The 20495-nt window shown below is 47.4% G+C and overlaps 1 protein-coding gene across 3 annotated transcripts in view; it reads left to right on the forward strand.

The window, feature by feature from the left end:
• PTCH1 (patched 1) overlaps window positions 1–20495 on the forward strand; it is a 61313-nt gene that overhangs the window by 15065 nt on the left and 25753 nt on the right. For 2 of the 3 annotated variants that reach the window (XM_080667751.1, XM_080667752.1), the window contains exons 3-12: window positions 6224–6413; window positions 9259–9328; window positions 9423–9514; window positions 10897–11095; window positions 11392–11513; window positions 12282–12429; window positions 13475–13606; window positions 13983–14138; window positions 14773–14871; window positions 15371–15496. In XM_080667751.1, coding sequence (XP_080523877.1) covers window positions 6224–6413; window positions 9259–9328; window positions 9423–9514; window positions 10897–11095; window positions 11392–11513; window positions 12282–12429; window positions 13475–13606; window positions 13983–14138; window positions 14773–14871; window positions 15371–15496 — 1334 coding nt within the window. The remainder of the gene's footprint in view (window positions 1–6223; window positions 6414–9258; window positions 9329–9422; window positions 9515–10896; window positions 11096–11391; window positions 11514–12281; window positions 12430–13474; window positions 13607–13982; window positions 14139–14772; window positions 14872–15370; window positions 15497–20495) is intronic. The other variant, XM_080667750.1, reaches the window with a different exon arrangement.

Below are 20495 nucleotides of genomic sequence, written 5' to 3' on the forward strand. Positions count from 1 at the left end.
GGTCTTGCAGCAGACGTATGCTCCAAAGGAGCCTCCAGCGACTTCTGCACTCCCCCTCCCCACCCCTACCCCTTGGCTCTGGGGAGGGGTAGGGACGTGTCCTGCTTTTTGTCTTGTTTTTGTGGTTTTCATCTCACTGGCCTCCCTTCATGAAGGCACATTCTCTCTGGGCTATCTGATTTTAGCATTTTCCCATGGCAACACCCAAGGGCACAATCCCACAAGGAGAAAAACAGCCCAGAGCTTAAGCAGCAGTTGGCTAGTCATGAATAAAAGAGATGGGTGGAAAAGTGACTAAAACTCAAGCCTAGGAGTTTTCAGCCAATTGCCCAAATTACTGAATCTTCTTTTTTTTTTTTTTTTCAAGTTAGAAAATGAGCTGGTGTTCATAATTTTGCAGTTACACCCTTTTAGAGATGGGTACTTTTTTTCCACCCTCATAATAACTAATCGCAACATTGAAAGAGGGACCAGAAGTAACTAAAGGGGGGTGGGGATCTCTAGCGTTTGTTCGATAATTCATGGGATTAATCAAATGCAAATGCTACGCTTGCATATACACAGACCTGTTTTCCTAATTGGACTCCGAGTGGGTACTTTTCAGGCTGAAAGGGTCATTTGTTTTGACTGATTGACTTTTTGAGGCTTTGAGGAGCATTAATATCTTATACAGATGACTGCCTGTTCCCAAGGCTCTCTCTGTGTTGAGGCTGTTCATTCATTTATTCATCCGACACCCTGAGTGTGCCCCGGCGAGCCTGGTGAGCCGAGGTGAGTGGGTAGCGGAAAAACACTTTGGTTGGTCGCCCAGATTATCTTTTTGTGGATCACAATAAGCTTTTGCGCAAAGCTTTTTTGCATGAATGCCACAGGCGTGTATTAAGCCTGTGCAGAATGCTGAGGCAAGGGATGAGACAGCAAGCGGACTCCATGAAGGGGGTGTCTTTGGCTCACTCACCACAGATCGGAATAGCGTGGGCCCAGCTGTGGCCCCCAGCGTGGAATGGTTTCTCACCTGTGCTGGCCCTTCTTCGCCTTGGAAAACTGTGCTTGGTTTGCTTCGGGGAGGGAAGGATCCACAGAGCTTGATCAAGAACTTTGCAGAAGCAATGCTCTTTTACCCAGCTCTTTTGAAGAACTGGTTTGAACCTCAGCTTTCTGGAGAACCAAACGGTGGAATTTGCAGACAAAGAGGTATAGGGCTGCTTGTTCCCTGGGCCCTCATCTCTCTGCCCCTCTGGGACCAGGAAGAAAATGGGGCCTGACCACGGCCGTCCATGGGGCTCTACTGACAAAACTGGATCTCCTCGGGGATGTTGGGAAATCTCGATGCAATGTTGTTGCCTTTTAAAGAAAGATACCAATCATGCGCCCTGGGTAACACGGTCCCGCATCCTGAGAGCTCTAGCCGTGAACTGGCTCTGTCTGGTGCATGGGGTTTGGTGCTCCCAGGCTTGTATCCTCAGCTGGTGCTCAGAGGCCGCGAGGCTTGAAAGGCAGTTGGACTCGGGGTTAAAGGGTTGGTTCTGCCTCCTGTTGTCTGGGCAGCCAACTCTGTAGTCACCCAAACTCTGCAGCTACACGTTCTCCTCTGTCATTGGGTGCTGATACACACCCAGCGATGAATGAATGAATGAATGGATGCCTACTCAGCTACTGGTTAAGGGCTTGGGAAATTTCACATTACTGTCAATCCTATGAGGTTAGTAGTAGCATTTTTATTCCATTTTAACAGAGAAGGTTACTGTGGATTAACAGTATTGTGGGCTCATTCCAAATCTCAGTGCCACTGGTGGCAGGGCTGGGACTCAGAACCCCGGACTTCTGGTTCCCCTTCTCATCACCTGCTCAGTCCAGGGTGTCCCAGTTTATGGGGGAGTGACACTGAGCAACATGTTTATCAATAAGTAAATAATGAGTGTGAAAGTGCTTTGCAAGTGGGAAATACCACACAAGTATAAAGGTTATTTTGTGTCCCAGGATCCTGAGGCAACATGTTTTTCTGAGCCTTGTTCAAAGAGGTTGGTTGTTATTTTATTGGAGAAGGAAAAGACTATGAGGACTCAGGACATTATAGAGATGCATGTTATTTTTGTATAGAGCTTTTTTTTTTTTAATTCAGACTCCTACCAAGTAGCTTCATATTTATTTTTCTCTTGTCACATGGAAGTCTTTAATTATACATTTTAGAAAATTTAAGAAACAGAGATAAACCTCCAAAAGGGAAGTGGCTGAACATTCCCCACAAACCACTACAACGGCAATAATGGCTGTTCACATGGCTGTCAGTATTCCTACATCTACATCACAAATACTAGATCTCATGGTTCGTTCTGCTCAGTAGTGAAAAATAACTATGTAATATTTCATGAACATTCAATTATTTTACAAATAAGAGCGAGGGGCTTTGACCTGGAAAATGGGAAGAGAAGAAAACCATTTCCCCCAGATCACACGTGTAATATCAGTCGCTTGAAATGGGGTCTGTGGGGCTTTCTGAGAGCCAAGCTTCACATGGGTGCATGACAAAAAAGCCAGCAACATGAGGAGCCCTCTGGCTGCCACTCTGCTGTGATTTAGGAGAGGAGCATGTGTTGGGGTAGCAAGTCAGATGAGTCCATAACATTGCTCTGCCCCGAGGGGTTTCCGTGTCTGGTAGCTTGTTCCAGAGCGCCTCGAGGCGAATACCAGTGTAAGAGCATGGGAATGCTGTGCAGTCTGTGACACGGGCACACCGGAGAAGGAGCCGTTGCAGCCAAGTGAAGGACATTATCATGGTGTTGCAGGGGCCAGCCACACTCACCTCCTTTCTCTCCCTGCAAAAGCCGAACCTACGCAGCCTTGCCATTGCCAGTTCTTCTGCCCAGAACACTGGTCCCCTCGCTCTTCAAAGTTACTTCCTTTCAGGTCTTCCCGGGCCACTCCTTGGGACGTGGCCTGCCCCTCCCCACCACCTAGTAACTCAGAAGGCATCCCCGCCTCACTTTCATTTCCTCCTCGGCCCGTGTTGTGCCAGGAGATTATGTTACTGCATTGCTTGTCAGATGCCTGTCTGCCTCGTGGGCCAGCCAGCCTCTTGGAGCAGAGAACACACTGGTTCCACCCACCATGGCACCCTACGGCTTAGCTTATAGCACACACACCCCAGTGGTTGGCAGATGAATGAATGGTTACGGCCATTTGTCAAGTAAAGTGGGTGTCAACTAGACTTTTTATAAATTACTGAATAACTTTGCAAAAAATTCTTATTTAGTCAACTATAAGATGAAATGATAAGTAAAATGTGGCCATGTCATGTGCAAAAATAAATGGAATTTAACAATGCTCAAAAGTAGGAAACAGCATAGGTGGTTGAGGAAACTTTAGAATTCAGGGTCTTTCAGCTCTAGTTGCTCATTCCACCCGTGATGATAGTCTTATCTTGGTTGAAACTGGTTGTCACGTTAGCCAAATATTCGTATTTATCACTTGAGCATCGAGATGGAAGAGCAAAAAGGTTTTCAATCCCAGACACCTGAAAATATACGCCTTTATTAACACATCTATCTTAAAACATCTAAAAAGGTGATGTTATGGAGCCCCTGGTAGGAAATAGCATCATTTCTGAAGACCCCTGCGATAAAGTAATTGCTCTAGTCTGAGACTGGCCTGGAAGAGTGTAGTCGGAGTCCCCAGTGGCTGGGACCTTGCATCCCGTCATCCTCGTGGGCGCCCCTCCCTTGGGTCCCTACCTTACTGACCGTGACCCCAGGCCGCTGCTCTGCTAAGGGGGTACAGGCCTGGGCTCCTGCTCTGGTTTTGTTTGTTGTTACCTCACTGTCGTCATTCACCTGACGTTTTAAGCTTCAATAAAGGTAAAGGAAGTGTGACTTTTGTAAGCAGACGAAATGGTTTGCTAGGCAGTGCCTGAGGAGGCAGGAGGAGACCTTCATGATGCAGGGTGTGGGGCCCTGGTGTCAGAGCCAGGCAAGGGAAGCAGCCGAGCTTCTTCTAAAAGGCTGACTAGAGCTCCTGGGTGTGCTGTCACCTTTCAGAGGGCTCTGGGCTAATAATTGACTTTTTAGCCTCAAACTACTTTTCTGTCTCTAGAGAAGGTAGGATGGCGTGTAATTCAGCCCACTAGCTAATTGGTTAAAGACAAGCATTGCAATCTCTGCCCGAGGAGCCAATCAGAGCCTGGCTGCAGGCAGCCCTCACCATGACCGAGGGCAGCGTTCCGGAGCCTCCTGGAAAGGGCCTGTGGCATTCTGTACCTTTATCCTGCATCGCAGGCTGTTTCCTATGTTTTCCTGTGGTCTTTCTGGAATGTCAAATTGATTGCAAGCTCCTCCCTAACTCCCCAGGGCATTTGTCAAAGTTCTGCCTGTGGAGTCTTAACTCTTTTTGTGGCCAATTGATCATTTCCCTCTGTCTTTTCCCCCTTCTCTCCCCTTCCCCTTTCCCCTTTCCCCTCTTCCTCTCTGATACACACCGTCTGTTCGCGTCCAGCCTCACCTCACACATTCCAAGGTGGCCTGGGCCATATGCACAAATCCCCCCAGTCTGTGGATCTGGACTAGTTTTCCTAATGAGGGCATTATTTGCTTTTTAGCCTGCCCCCTTGTTTATAAAATATGCCAAGAGAATGAAACAACCCACAGTTCCCAGTACTTATTTACTTGCCCAAACCAAATGTTTATGTCCTTGAATACTAAACTTCAAGAAAAAGGATTCCTCCTCGTGGGAAAACTGCAGTGATCGCCGAGGCTCCTTCACCAGAGTAGCCGCAGGCCTGCCCCTGGGCAAGCACTCACCGTCAGTACCTTCAGGAGCTTGCAGGCTCACTGTGGGCCTGGAGTGTGTGGGGTCAGGGTGCTCTAGGATTCTGTTTGCTGCTCCTCCCAGCCCCTTCCCCTTGACTGCATGGGATCACAGCTCCCTCCAGAGCTTCACCTCAGCCCTCCCCTCCCTCCATACCTCCCAGCCAGGTGCAGCATTCTCAGCTTGGCTTCTTCTAAAACCACAACGTAGGGCCTGAGGAAAAGACAAAAGGAGTTTGCGGCAACAGCACCACTTGAGCCCAGCTGCGCTGGCGTCTCGCATGCCCAGCTTTGGCTGGCCTACTAGAGTGCAGGCTTGGTGCTGGGGCCGGGGTTCGGGCTTCCTCAGCACGTTCAGAATTATCTGGGAGCTCCCAGAACACAGGCTGCCCGCCCGAGGCGGCTCAGCCTGGCACCTGTGTTTTCTGGATGCTGACCAGGTGAGTCTGAGGGAACTGGGTTCCAGGGCCTGCCCCTGACAGCTCTGGCTGACACATTTGGTTCCTCTCCAGTGGGGTTTCCCATGTGCATCTGACGTGAATCCCATTATTCATCTTCTCCTGGCAAGTTTTATGCTGAATACAGTTTGTCACCTTTCTTTGTTTCTTTTTCCACAAGGAGAAACATTTCCTTGTTACCTTTGCCAGATTATTTAGGAGAAGAGTGTAAATTAAAGCCATTTATCTTGAAATGTGCTGTGGGGGCACCTTGTTTATACAAGTGAAAGAAATTGTAACAGTGGTATCTGGTCTGGTCTGCAAGGAAAAGGTGTCTGAGTTTTCTGGCCTCTCCCCTCTTTGCACAACAGTGCAGTAGTTAGAAGGTGCACAAAGCACCCATGCATTAGGTTCGTGCATGTGACAACAGTCCTTCATGGGTTTAGCAAATATTTTTTATGTTTATTAGAGGCCCGGTGCACAGATTCGTGCACTGGTGTGGTCCCTCGGCCTGGCCTGTGCCCTCTTGCAATCTGGGACCCCTCGGGATGTTGGACTGCTGGTTTCAGCCTGATCCCCGCAGGCCAGGCTGAGGGACCCCACTGGTGCATGAATCCATGCACCAGGCCTCTAGTATGCAAATAAGATCTTTGGTTAATCTCTTCCTGCCCTCTCCCCTCCACCCTTCCCTCTGAGATTCATCAGTCTGTTCCATGTTATCATGCCTGTGCGTTGGGCATCTGCCCCCTGGTGGTCAGTGTGCGTCATAGCTACCGGTTGAACAGTCTCTTAGGTTTTTATATATATATAGATTGGTAAGTTAAACATCCTGATAACAGCCATGTGACTGTTACTCCTCAAACATCAGCCCCACACTTTCATAACCAGAGTTTATCATGTATCCTCTGCTTCTCAAAAAGGTAGCACATAGAACCTGAAAAGGTGGGGATTTTGCTGTTCTAATTGAAACCCATACATGTTTATCAGTTGGTGGACGAGTAAGTCGTGAATTAAATTATACTCGCCAGAAGATTGGAGAAGAGGCTATGTTTAATCCTCAACTCATGATCCAGACCCCGAAAGAAGAAGGTGCTAACGTCCTGACCACAGAAGCGCTCCGCCAACACCTGGACTCAGCACTCCAGGCCAGCCGGGTCCACGTGTATATGTATAACAGGTAAGGTGAGGCGGTGGAAAGAGGCTGCTCACTTAGGCCCCTTTATTTTAGTAAATAAGGTTGCCCTAGAAATACAAGTGGGGTGTTAATTCAAATAGTTTTTTAATGAAATGACTTTTTAAATGAAAATTTTTTTTTAAAATCTTGATCCATTTCCAGAGTTTGGTAACCAAAGACATGACTTTATAATGTATTTTCAGTAAGTATTTTGTCACTATCCCCAAATGTGTATGATCCTTCAAGCAGCCACTGGGATGCGATACAGTACACCTATTCTGAAGGTGTTTTATTACTTGAGCTGTTTCTAGAGCAGTCAGATCTTGAATTGTCTTTGGTCAGCTTGCAAAGAATAAGGAAAGAATAGAATAGAAAGGAAAAACAAAGAAGTTACTGCTCATTACTTTGTATTCACTGTAGATATTGACAGTTGTTGGTTTGTGTCACAAAACCAATAGAGTGTGGAGCCACAATGGCAAATTTCTGCTGATAGGTAGGTGGCATAGGATAGACCTATGCACAGCTTCACAAAATATTACCCTTTAATTTCATAGCTAATTTAACAGTACTGTGGGTACAGTAAAAGCAGAGGAGGGGTTCTGGCACTTTTTCTTATCTATCTAAGCTGTGAGATATCAGGGTGGGGATTTCACATCTTGTCCGTTCTTGTCAAGCACTTAGGTCAGGGCAGGCACTTGGAGTTTGTTGACTGACTGACTGCCTGAATTGATTAATTTAATTGGGTCTTCTCCCTGAGCGGTTGAGATGACTATCCCTAACCCCCATTTCCAGGGGACCACTGAGTTGGCATTTATATAACTCCATCCTGCCCCCATAGGCTTTCAACACCATGAGGAAGTAGCAATAGAGACACATTTAGTGGCCGGGGAGAATGAGGGAGAATAAAATGAAAGTCTGTCCTTGTCTCTGCTGTAACCTCGACTCTGCATGCACTTCGCTGGATTCCTGTAATGGAAGACCCATCCAGCTGGACGCAGGCTCTGGGGGGCTCAACATGACCTTGGGACAAGTCACCTAGTTAGCACACTCTTGTTTCCTCATCTGTAAACTAAGTTATGGAGTGTTTGCTCTGTTATCCTCAGGAGGGTCCCAGAACAAGATCAGGCACACATATATGTGAAAGGGTTTTAGAAAACGTAAGGGGGTGTATCTTAGCGCCTTGGTCAGGCAAACTTGGGTGGAGAGCGCATCCCAGCTCTCACCAGCACAGCCCTCCAGTCTGTCAGGAGCTTTGTGGGGAAAGCAACTACCTGGTGCAACTTTGTAAAACGTGCAAGTGGAAATGGGTGTTCCAGGGCCACTGTTGGCTTGCCGGATGGGTTCTTACTTAACGAGCTTACCTTGAGGGGCTCGTCACTTACCTAGGAGACAGTGAAAGCATCTGTACAATGAAGTAACACTGTCACTGAGATGGAACCAGAGGACTTTTATGCATGAACTTGAAAGAACACCTAGTTCAACCCATCACATTTTTTTTAGGTGAGAAAATTGGAAATTAGATCGATCAGAGCATCTGTCCAAGTTCATACAGTTATTAAATAGTACACAACCGGGTTTCATACCTTTCTTACCGGCTCCAAGCCTAGTGGTGTTTCTCACCACAGCCATGCCCTTCTCAAGCAAGTTTAAATGAGTTAATTGATCAAGTGATGTGAAGTGAGAACCTGCTCATGCTGGATAGTCTGCGTTGATGCTATATGGAGTTAGAAGAATATGAACATTTACATGGTGGGTGGGTGGGCAGATGGATGAATGGGTTGATAACTTGGGTCCTGCGGAAGGAGCTGAGAGTCTAGTTAGGGAAAAGAAAGAGTTCAATATAGATGAGCAGATACAAAGCCGACACGGGCAGTCTTCGCTGCAGTTGCTCCTGGTGTCACGCAGGAGGTCTGACCAGCCAGTGCTCAAGAGAAAGGGGTCATTCTTAGGAGCACCGGTCACAACGCTTCATAGGAGGCAGCCTTTCAGTGGGTTGCAGAGGGGTGTATGAGCAGGTGCCACAGGGAAGAAGGCAAAGTCCAGAACTCTCCTTTGGGTGGTCAGTACAATAGAGCAGCATGGAGGGAGCTTTTTGTATCTATTTTTTCTTCTCTTGGATTTCTCTCCCCTACTTTTTCCAAATTTCCTTTTTTTTTTTGAGTTAGACTTATCTTCCTAAAGGCATGGGCTTCTATAGCACTCTTTTAGGGATAACAGTACTCTATCTAGGTGCTAGATGAACCGCAAGTGCAGGTCAGTATACTTAATACCATGTCTACAGGACAAGAGAAGACTATAAAGTGGGAAATGGATGTACCTGGCATTGTTTGCAGCATTCATTCATGGTTAAGAGTAGGAAAGTTCATTGTGAACACTCTCTATTAATAAGGACATTGTCTGCTAGTAAAAAAAAAAAAAAAAAAAAGGCAGTAATATTTTCCCACCTGAATATATTAATACATTATAAGCCTTACCAATTTAGTCTCCAGTTATTTTGAATTTATGATAACTCAATCTGAATTATTTGCCCTGAAGTTGTTTAATGTATGTGGAAAGCAGATTAATGGTGTAAACAAGATTATTGGGAGAACACTTAAGGAAACAAGACTTCTCAAGTACTTTGGTAGTATTCATTTACATAAACACCCACACGTTAATTACAATTGAGTATTAACTATTCATTAAAGCAAGCTTGTTGGGTCTCTACTTGGCAAAAGCTCTGCTCGTTTTGACAGATACTTAAAAGTGATCAAAATCTCGATTCGTTCTATATAGTCTATAGTTCCGGTTTTGCACTGAGTTCCTTACTTTATTGCAATGAGGAATTTTTGTCTCTGCTTTTTACTAGGCAGTGGAAATTGGAACATTTGTGTTACAAATCCGGAGAACTTATCACAGAAACAGGTTACATGGATCAGGTATATATTTTTTTGTTTACAAAGAACATTCTCAAAAACACCCCAGCGGTGTGCGTCAGCCTAACACTTGGCCTGTTCTTTTTAACTTTGACAGATAATAGAATATCTTTACCCTTGTTTAATTATCACGCCTTTGGACTGCTTCTGGGAAGGGGCCAAGTTGCAGTCTGGAACAGCATACCTACTGTAAGTGTATAATCTTGTTTTCTGGCATCTGATTTCTAAATTAGAATGTTTTTGATAATACTTTATCATTGTTTATTCTGTTTCAGTTTTGAACAAGAAATAAAAACATTGGAATTCCACGTGCATTTTTTGAGAGAATAGTTTGGGGAAAAAGAGGTCTGCAGCAGAATATTTTTCCTCTTTTAAAAAAAAAAGTTCTGTAGGCATCATTAAATTTCATTCACTTTTACCAACCTATTTATATGCAAATAAAATGCAAATGGTGTCAGAGTATGTGTGATTTTTAACTCTTTAAAATATTGGCAGTTTTGCAGACTGCACTCAAGCTTAGCTTATCTTTTAAGGAGAGAATTTATTAGTGGGCACATGTCAGAACTAAATATTTTGAGTGAAAGTTCAAGGTCTTCCTGAGGAGGAAAATGTTAACCTTTCTTGGGATCACATTAATGACATTTAAAGGGGAACTGCTATCTTTGAAGGCCCTGCTAGTGGATGCTTCGTAGTTTAGCAGTTGGATATTCTATACTCCTCATCATCTAAAGAATAATTGCTAATCAATGTCGACATTTTCAGTTAATTATGCAAGAGTTGGTGCTTGGGTTATTGTTTCTGTCCTAGCTTGCACATCTCTGCAGAAGCAATTTGCAGTGGCCATCCCCTGACCCTCCGTGTACAGTTTTAGATGGGAAATAAGGGGTTTTGTGTTTTCTGGTTGGAAGATTCTGAATAATGGCTTCAGCCTGGTTAAGCAGCTACAGTGTGGTTTGAACCACATAACAGGCAGCCAAAAGCCTTTCTGGTCTGTCAACAGCACAAATTCAAAAGTGAGTGTGGGGGGAAGTGGCTTGATGGCGGTGATGGTGGAGGCTGCAGGGGGCTTAGGGGGTTGACTGCCAGACTGTCAGAGGGAGCTCATAAGTATGGGATTATTACAGGTAATGGAGATCAAATATTTTGATTGATGACATTGACAAAGTAGTTATTAGGCTTGCAAGTGCTAATTTGATATTGTGACTCCCTCTTTTTTTTTTCTTTTTTTTTAATCTCAGTCTTCTGTTTAGAAGCACCACTGGCTAATTTTGTTTTTAGGTATTAAAATACAGTAGGCGGGCAAGTTCAGATTCTTAGTGCCTTCATTCATTCATCTGCCCTCTGCTTGCCACCTTCGTTTGAGTTACTTTCCTGACTTGGGTTGCATGCATAGACTGGGAAAGGAGCGTTTGTTTTTTTCATGCTGGGGGTCTCAGGATGGCAGCGTTACCAAAATCCTCATGTGATTGGAGCTAGTGTCATGTTAAGATTTGTAAGGTGCACTCTCTGTCATCTTGTCATTCTCCTGAGGGTTCAGAAGCCCCTTCATTGCCTCCTCGTTTCTCTCACAGAGGTAAGCCTCCTTTGCAGTGGACAAACTTTGACCCTTTGGAATTCCTAGAAGAGTTAAAGAAAATAAACTACCAGGTGGACAGCTGGGAGGAAATGCTGAACAAGGCGGAAGTTGGCCATGGCTACATGGACCGGCCCTGCCTCAACCCAGCGGATCCAGACTGCCCCACCACTGCCCCCAACAAAAATGCCACCAAAGTGAGTATATCCGGGATTCTTCTCAGGACAGGCAGGGAGAACACTGTGATGGTTTCCCCCATCCTTCGCTTTATTCTTTTCATTTTTAAGATTTCATTCTCAATGACCTCTTTTGTCTGTGGCACTGAGTTTGTTTATAGAGCGAAATTCTGCTGTAAGATTTGCCATACGCCTCTCATTAGCCTTGTTTTTAATGTTCTCGCTGAAACAACCAAGCCCTGAATGCACTGGGTTTGAACAAGGCATGTGACCTGCCTGCTAATTCCCACGATTATGTGGCTGTCTTTCTGTTCTAGCCTCTTGATATGGCCCTTGTTCTGAGTGGCGGGTGCCATGGGTTATCCAGGAAGTACATGCACTGGCAGGAGGAGCTGATTGTGGGAGGCACGGTCAAGAACAGCACTGGGAAGCTCGTCAGGTAACCAACACAGGGAAATCCAGCCATCGCATTTCGTCCTGTCCTGAGAAACCCCTTCCCTCTAACATCTCAAGTGTATTGGTATTAATGCCTCACTGCTCTCCTGGCTAGCTGTCTGGTGTAATAGCAGACCAGACCAGCTCGAAAAGGCACCACGGGGGGCATTTTTCGAGAACATTTTTGCCGTTTTCATCGAGACTGTAGTTAGTGAATATAGGGTTTTAGATCTGCCCATTGTATAGAAAATCAGGGCACGTGTAAAGCAGACATGGTCACAGCGTGTGGAGTTAAGTTGTACGAGCTGAACGCCCTCGTAATGTGTTAAGCTAAAGAGAAAGACCAGCCGATGATGGCCAACCAGGAATTGTCCCGTGGGCACTGCACTCCGTGCCATCAGCCACAGGCATTCGTCCGAGCCCGCTCCCTCGGGAAAGCCATCTGGGATTTCTGCACAGGCGAACGGTCAGGCGTGAGCCCAGCATATCTGGCCAAGCTATCTACTCTTCTACCCTCCCTGCTTCATTGAGTAGAAACTGAGAAAGGAAATTGCCTATTAATTTAATTTTGAGGTCTATCTGTAGAAGGTTTGTAAGGTGACACCTTTAATATGGTACATCAATCTGTTAAATAAAGTAACATCCAGGTCCGGTTGTCGTGGAAAACTGTGCTCATGTAGAAGGATAGGATGGCTGCGGGAGAGTGGGGTGCGTGGAGAGCTGCTTCCGGGGGTGCTGACCTATGCCTTCTCACCACCACCCCCTCGTCCAGTGCCCACGCCCTGCAGACCATGTTTCAGTTAATGACTCCCAAGCAGATGTATGAACACTTCAAGGGGTACGAGTATGTCTCACACATCAACTGGAATGAGGACAAGGCCGCGGCCATCCTGGAGGCGTGGCAGAGGACCTACGTGGAGGTGAGCCGCCAGCGTCCTGACACCCACCTTTGAATCTGGGTACAAGCCCCTTAGTTCCTAAATACTTCATTTGAATGATGTTTTAAAATTATTTTTAATAAGATTTATTTTCAAAACAGACTGAGCCTGGGAACTTGTGGGATGAAAACATTTTCCCCTTTTCTTGATATTGAAAATCTTTTTTTTTTTTTTAAATATATTTTATTGGTTTTTTACAGAGAGGAAGGGAGAGGGATAGAGAGTTAGAAACATTGATGAGAGAGAAACATCAATCAGCTGCCTCCTGCACACTCACTACTGGGGATGTGCCCGCAACCAAGGTACATGCCCATGACCGGAATCGAACCTGGGACCCTTCAGTCCGCAGGCCGATGCTCTATCCACCGAGCCAAACCAGTTAGGGCTGATATTGAAAATCTTAATGTCTGCGATGCACATGCTCATTGGGGTGCCCTGAAACATTTTGAGTAACCAGTTGTGAACTCTGGAGTTAGGCATCACTGTTTAAAAAAAACAAAACGAAACACTTGCTGTGCAAGAAAAGGTGTCTGGAAAACATTAGCAAGACATACCCTCCGTCACAGCTGCAGTTCCCTTGGTTAGGTCACATGACAGGAGCTGGCCTTTGTTTCCCGAGCAGTGACCTCTCCTGAGCTGCGTGCGACCTCTGAAAGGTGGCCCAAGGATGAATGGGGAGGGGTGCCCCTGAGAGCGAATTGTTTTGGATTAGTGGGAACTGCTGGAGAGCCGCGGGGAGGGAGTAGCAGTCCTCCCGTAGAGCACAGAAAGCTCTGGGCGTGAACTCAGATGACACCGGCTCACCACAGCCCTACACGCTCGCTTGATTAGTGGTCACCGTTGCTGTCCCAGGTCCAGGGTCCTCGAGTCCAAGTTCAAACCTGAATTGTGCAGAACTCTTTCTAAGGCAGCAGAAAACAAGTGGGGGTTAGGGTGCAGAGACGCGGCCCCTGGCCCCTGGGCTACTCACTGAAGCTCCTTGAAGCGTTGGTTTCATCGAGGACGTTCCCTTCTGTTGTGACCACAGGTGGTTCATCAAAGCGTCGCCCAGAATTCCTCTCAGAAGGTGCTGTCCTTTACCACGACGACCCTGGACGACATCCTCAAGTCCTTCTCGGACGTCAGTGTCATCCGAGTGGCCAGCGGCTACTTGCTGATGGTAACAGTCCGTTCAGCACCCCCCCGGTTGTTTGGGTTTCTTTTGGTTTTTGGTTTTTACCTTTCCGTGATGGCTCCTGCTTTTTAACTGCTCTTAACATGTGTGCATCTCGGAAAGAGAGAGCTCGGGCTTCATAACAGTTTGAGAAGTGGTTGTGTGAAGTCTGCACATCTTTGATTTGTACCATTTCATGTGATGTCTGTAATGTAAATTTTTGTTGTTGTTGGATTTCATTAAGTTTTTTTACCTTTTGATTTGGGGTGATGGGTGGGGGAAAACATTAGAATCCTTACACATTCTAATGTTTGGCTTTTGTGTCTCCCCCACCTGCCCTCCTCCCCTCCTCCACCCTTCCCCTCCACGGTTCTGCTTGCAGCTTGCCTATGCCTGTTTAACCATGCTGCGCTGGGACTGCTCCAAGTCCCAGGGTGCCGTGGGGCTGGCTGGCGTCCTGTTGGTTGCACTGTCAGTGGCTGCAGGATTGGGCCTGTGCTCATTGATCGGGATTTCCTTTAATGCTGCAACAACTCAGGTACTAAAGGAGCCACCCATCGCTTTGTTGACCAACACCCCTCCCCAGGCCCCGGCCCCTGTGTGTCCATGTCACCTAGAGGGTCTTTTCCGCTGGGATGCCACGTCTCTCCGGGGAGCATGCCCATGCCTCTGTGGGCGGGACAGCTGAATGGGCTTGGTGATTAGTAGAGATGTTTCCCTCATCAGTGGAATTCAGATCATTAATAGAGCAATGGTTCTCAAACTTCAGTGGGCTCGTGAACACTCGATGGCTGGGTCCACCCTCGCATTTCTAAGCCTGTTGGTTTGGGATGTGGGTGGAGAATCTGCATTCCAAACAGTTCCCAATGATGCTGGTGCAGGGATCACATCCAGAGAACCACTGCTTTAGATGAGTTACAGTCCTTCTCATTTATTAACTTTAAAAAAGAAAATCATTGTGTGTGGCGCTTAGAATCAGAAACATGTAAGATCTGTGAGCTGAAACTGCTAGACTTCGGGGATTTAACTGTCAGATAAAACGGAACATCTCCCTAGAGTAACGGACGCTGCCCTTTGGGAGCTCTTGGGGCGCTGGGGCAGTGTTTGAAACAGCCTTGGAGCGGCCAGGCTGGAGCCTCCCCGCCTGACGCGCTATCCTCGTTCCCGTGCAGGTCTTGCCATTTCTCGCTCTTGGCGTTGGTGTGGATGATGTGTTCCTGCTGGCCCACGCATTCAGTGAAACGGGACAGAACAAAAGAATCCCTTTTGAGGTAAGAAAAACAAAGGAATAGGGCTGCGGGGGCTGCCAAACCCCTCTGTTCCCGAGTACTTGTCCTTGGTTCTCCTCAGTCTGCCCCAATAAAGAATGTAGTCCCAAGTCAGAGGACGTGTTTCTGGCTCCACATAAGGAAGGTCAGCTAGAAGTCCCTCAGGAAATGTATTCCAAAGTATGCATTTGTTTTCCTGAGGGTTTGTTGGGGGAGGCTGGTCACTTTGTCCTCACCACCTTTTAAACTGTATGAATTAAGTCATTATCTTGTAGCTTTGTGTTTTGGGTGGTAATAGCATGGACAGCACATGAGTGTGTGGATGGTACTGAAAATGCTCCGGTGCCCGCGTTGGGGGAGGGCGGGTCTCCCTGTGGGATTGCCTGAGGCAGCATTCTCCATCATCGTGGCTCTGATTTTGTATTTGAATTGTTCCTGCAACCGCTGCTCTCTGGAAACCCTGCTCTGTGCAGCGCTCAGCACGGTGCTTTCTTGTCCTCAGGACAGGACCGGGGAGTGCCTCAAGCGCACAGGAGCCAGCGTGGCCCTCACGTCCATCAGCAACGTCACGGCCTTCTTCATGGCTGCGTTGATCCCCATCCCTGCCCTGCGGGCCTTCTCCCTGCAGGTGAGTTTCCAATGCTGAGCCTGTGAGCGTCGCCACGCGGCTGCGGTCCCGTTGCCAGGCAGAGAGATAGCATGTCAGCTCCTGGGACTCTTCCTTCTGGGCAGATGCTTAGCCCTGACATTCCTCTAAGCCAGGGGTGGGCAAACTTTTTGACTCGAGGGCCACAATGGGTTCTTAAACTGGACCGGAGGGCCGGAACAAAAGTATGGATGGAGTGTTTGTGTGAACTAATAGAAATTCAAAGTAGAGGAGTGGAGGGGAGAGCAAGAGAACTTGCGTCTAAGGAGAGCCCTGACGTTCTTTCCTTCTCTGGAAGCCCTAGAGCCCAGAGGCCTGTAACCTGGGTGTCCTCAAGGCCTGGTGCCTTCAGGAGTCACCCTTTTCATTGGTAGCTAAACTGACATGGTACCAGGGCCGCTCCCTGTGGGACGCCAATGAGCCCCTGTTGCAAATAGGCAGGAGTCCCCGCGTTCGTCCTGGTCCGGCTGCATCATGGCCTCCCTGCTGAAACTCCCCTCTGGGTTTCCATGCTTTCCCCCAAGCATGCCACCTTCCCTCCTGCTTCCCGCCTCACAGCCCAGCCCCAGGCCACCGATGGAGCAGACCTCAGTGGCAGTAAGAGGAGGTGGCAGGTAGCCAGCTAGGTGATAATTCAGAACATTTTGAATGCCACTGTGTTAGAACGTGTCGCCATTCTCTGCCTGCAGGAGGGTCCGTTGATGGCCCTTGCCACCGCCTCTCCTTAGTTAGCTCCCACAGACTCTCTTGTCCCCTTTGTCTTTACTCTTGGCCCCCGGTTCCCCTCTTAGGCTGCCCGAGAAAACTCAGATCCTCTCCCTTCGTGCAGAGCAGCTTGGCCCCGCGTCATTCTGCGCTCTACTTCCAAAGCAGCCCTTGCACACCTGAAGGCCATGGGGAACTTTTCAAACCAAGAGCCGCTTCTGTGAACTGAGTGTGGAGAGGTCTCCAGGCGGGGTGGGGCTACAGCTTGTCACTCCAGACGGCTCCGCTCGAGCACTGCCTCACTGCAATGTGGGAAACTCCCCGTTCCGTTTCCCGGGGCAGAGGGAGAGGTTGTTGGCTACTCGGGTCTTCTAACCCGAATTGACTTAGTGTTTGATAGCTCAAGGATGTTCTTCAAGTTTTGGGAACTACATTTACATTTTTTCCCCCATCACCATTTATCCCCTCTGTAAGCCTTAACTTTTTTCCAAAACAGATGGGAGGAGCGATGGCTTTCCCTTCGTTTCTTTTTTTCTTTTTCCTTTACAGTATGATGTGTGATTCATGAGATGGCCAGGTATTTAAAGGAAGCAGCTTCTGGTGTCACTTTTAAACTGTTTTTATACCCCCTCATTTATACTGCTTTACTGTCTTTAGTTACCAAAAGGTTCTAAGGATGGGTTTCAGTTTACATTTTTATTAACACGATTAGCTCTTTTTTAGTCTTAATATTTGAATTTCATTTCACTAATTACTGACACAGCAGCTAAGGACTCTCCCGTGTTTGGGACACTGGACTTGTTTGATATTTAGTGTTAGATATAACATGAAGAGAGATGTTGTGCCAATCACTATGACCACCAGCTCCCGAAAACAAAAAGTTGTAAAACAACAAAAAAAGGTTTACTTTGTTATCAATATGTAGAGAAATAGTAAGCGAATACATGGGTAAAGTTAAATCTGAGACTGAGATGGAAGCTCAGGAAAAAGAAAGCACCTCTCAGTGATGGAGGGAAGGAGCTGCTGCTGGGTGCGGGGCCGGGGGCTGTGGACCGCCCCTTGCACAGGCATGCCTCCGCACAGCTCCCTCTTCCGCCACTCTGGCCTCCTGTGCAGCAGATTCTAGAACCGAGAAGTTGTTCTAGAGTCTTCTAGTAGTGGGACCCTCTCTCGCACCTCTCCTTCCTGCTCCCTTTCCCTCGCTGCTCTTTATCTGCTCTGCCTCACGCTCCTTCTTGCCTCCTTGTCCTCTCTCATTTTCTCTTCTCCTCTCTCAGTACACGGGTGATTCATCAAGGCACACTCTCCTTTAATGGTATCCTATGGTGTGGTGGTCTGAAACGCTACCTGAGTTTCCCTAACGTCTTTTAGAAAATCCAGTACACTAAGTGCTTCCAAGGTAAGCCCCTGCCTGAGGCGGAATGAATACTGTCGGTTTGCGTTTCTGTTCCCTGGCACTTGGGGTGTCACCTTAGAAAACTGCATCTGCAGCGTCCAGGAGTCCTCATATGTTAGAGAACGGCTTCCCAGGACACTGGCTCATTCTCTGTCAAACAAAATTTAAAAAAAAAAACAACAAGAAGAAAATGTCAGAAAAGACAGAGACTGTGCCATGAGTTTTGCAGTAATCATCAGAAACTTCAACTTTAACACTGGTTCCCTTTTAAATGTATTGACATTCAAAATTGATTATTCGGCATGCTTCTCTTTCCCTCAGTGAACTGTGTGCAGCTGTGACTCTGGGTATCCATTTATGTTTATATTTTCCAGATGCTACTAACTAAGCATCTAAAGGGAGAGACCCAGAGAGGTTCTATCCAATAAAGCACCCATGTAACTTGGGAATTTTCCCTGGAGTTTACCAGACTATATGAAATTTTTTCCCCAAAAGAAGCTGTCTCACACCTCCTGGCCAATCTCCACCCATCTGTCCAAATGCCACCTCTAGACCAGAAAGCAGGGCACCCGCTGAAAGCCTTTGGGAACCTAAGCCTGCAACGGGGCTTTGCTGGTAACTGAACGGTGTTTGTTCCTCATGAAACTGCCAGGAAAGAATGCCTTATTGTTCCAAGTGGTCGAGGGTGGAGATGAGAGCCCCTCTAGGCCGAGCCTGTTGGTCTCTGTGCTCTGCAAGGGTCTCAGCAGGCCGCCATGGGTGCTTTGCAGGGACGTTTCCTTTCAGCACAATTAGAATCGATGGACAGTGCGCGGTCCTCCCCAGCATCTTTTCAGAATTACTTCATTTCTTAACCTCACCTTGGCTCCAGCAGTGACACTTCTCCTTTGTGAGGAGTCCTTGCTGTTCGCTTTCACTGTCCTGGTGCCCTTGAGGGGATGGTGACATTCTGTTAGTTTCTCACCAGACAATGTACTCCCTGGATATGTAATAAGCCATGTGGGTTTCTTCTCTCATTGCGCTATTTCCACCGAGAGACAGAGGAGGATGCTGGTCAGATTTCTTCAATGGATGAAGCTGGTGTCATATACATCCCCCAGCCCCTACGGAAAGGACCTGTGTCTTTCTGGCTGCACACCTGGGCCACATGTGTGCCTGCGTGGCTTATCCTTCCACAGTCTCGGCCCTGGTCTTTAGGAACTTTTGTTCAAACCGAGTCACCAGAGTTTCTTGTCTGCGTTGTACTCCTGAATTCTAAAAATAACTGTAATCAAAAGAAAAGCTAAAAGGATTTCATCCCCAGGATTGAGTTTCCTAGAAAATCCTGGAGACTCAGACCCATTCTTCCCAACATCCCTCTTCTCTGATGGGTCGGAGTTCTCCCCACCCCACGTCCCTCCCCTCAGGAGGGGACCAGACCGGATAAGAACTCCCAGGTCTCAGTTGGGCTGAGGGCGGAGGCACCATGCTTGCATTTGAATCCGATTTACTGCGTAACCTCCGGCAGGTGACCTTCCTCTGCATCACCAAGTCTTCATTAGGGGGTGGAAGCTATGCTGATGTCTGCCCCCTGATTGCTACAGGAATCCATGAATCATGTGTAACGACCTCACCTCCCAGGGCTCCTGCTTTCTCCTTTCTCTTCCCTAGTAGAGTCTTCACCTCCAGTGCTGAATGGCCGCACAGCATGTCCCTCTCAGATTCCGCCCTTCGGATTTCCTCCACGCGGCACATCCTTCCTCTGGGTTTTGCCAGAGGCCTTTTTTGTCTCCTATGTCTCCCTGGAGATTGTTCCTTGACCACCATTCCAGCCCACCTGCGTGCTCTCTCCCTGTCCTGAGCCACTGTGGAGCCCCACGCCTGCTTCATCACATCCATCAGCCTAGAGTGTCATTTGTGGATAGGGTGGTGTCGGTCCCTGAGAGCAGGATTCTGTCTGACTTACTGTTGCATCTGCAGCACCCAGCACAGTGCCCTGCCTTTTCTCTCCAAAGTACTGATCTCTTAGGTGGTTCCTCCAGTCAGAATAGTGACTTGCTTACTAAATAAGCCTCGCCTGCCAAAACTGGTTTGGCTCAGTGGATAGAGCGTCAGCCTGCGGACTGAAAGGTCCAGGTTCGATTCTGGTCAAGGGCATGTAACTTGGTTGTGGGCACATCCCCAGTAGGAGGTGTGCAAGAGGCAGCTGATCGATGTTTCTCATCGATGTTTCTGACTATCCCTCTTCCTTCCTCTCTGTAAAAAATCAATAAAACATATTTTAAAAATAAAATAAATAAATAAATAAATAAATAAATAAGCCTCGCCTGCAGGTCTTACAGTTCCTCACACAGGTGAGCGTGGGCACTTAGCGCTTCTTCTGAGCTGAAGAGGAATCTTCACGGCAGACGACGAAGAGAGGGGCCCAGTCATGTTCAGGAGGAGCCCGTTGGTGACTTTTTGGTTTTGTAGGCCTGACAGGGAATTCGGTACTGAAAGGCGTCCCTCTGGAACTCAGGTTTGCAATTTCTCCTTGAGCATACATTCCGATGACTATCCCAAGCCCTTGGTGCAGTTCTTGTCATTTTGCTGGGTGTCAGTTTTCTTCCCCCACCCTCAGATGTGTGCCCAATTGGAAAAGGTTTAGAACTAAGCAGTTCTTTGAAAAAAACCTCACAAAAAGGGTATAATTGTCCAAAAAATTGCTGATGATTTCTTGGTGGCTTAACTTGCGAGTTGCGTTTTCTCACTGTGCTGCTGCTCGCCGGGCCTTTCTGAGCGGGGAGCGCGTTCAGCCGTCCTCGCTGACTGTCTTTAGTAACAGCCCCGTGGTGTGATTTCGACGAGGTCAGCAGTAGATTTGCCAAAGCGCTACAGCCTCTACCCGGTGTTTATTCTGGG

The sequence above is a fragment of the Plecotus auritus genome (assembly GCF_963455305.1).
Source record: "Plecotus auritus genome assembly, chromosome: 5".
In the NCBI taxonomy this organism is placed as follows: Eukaryota; Metazoa; Chordata; class Mammalia; order Chiroptera; family Vespertilionidae; genus Plecotus; species Plecotus auritus.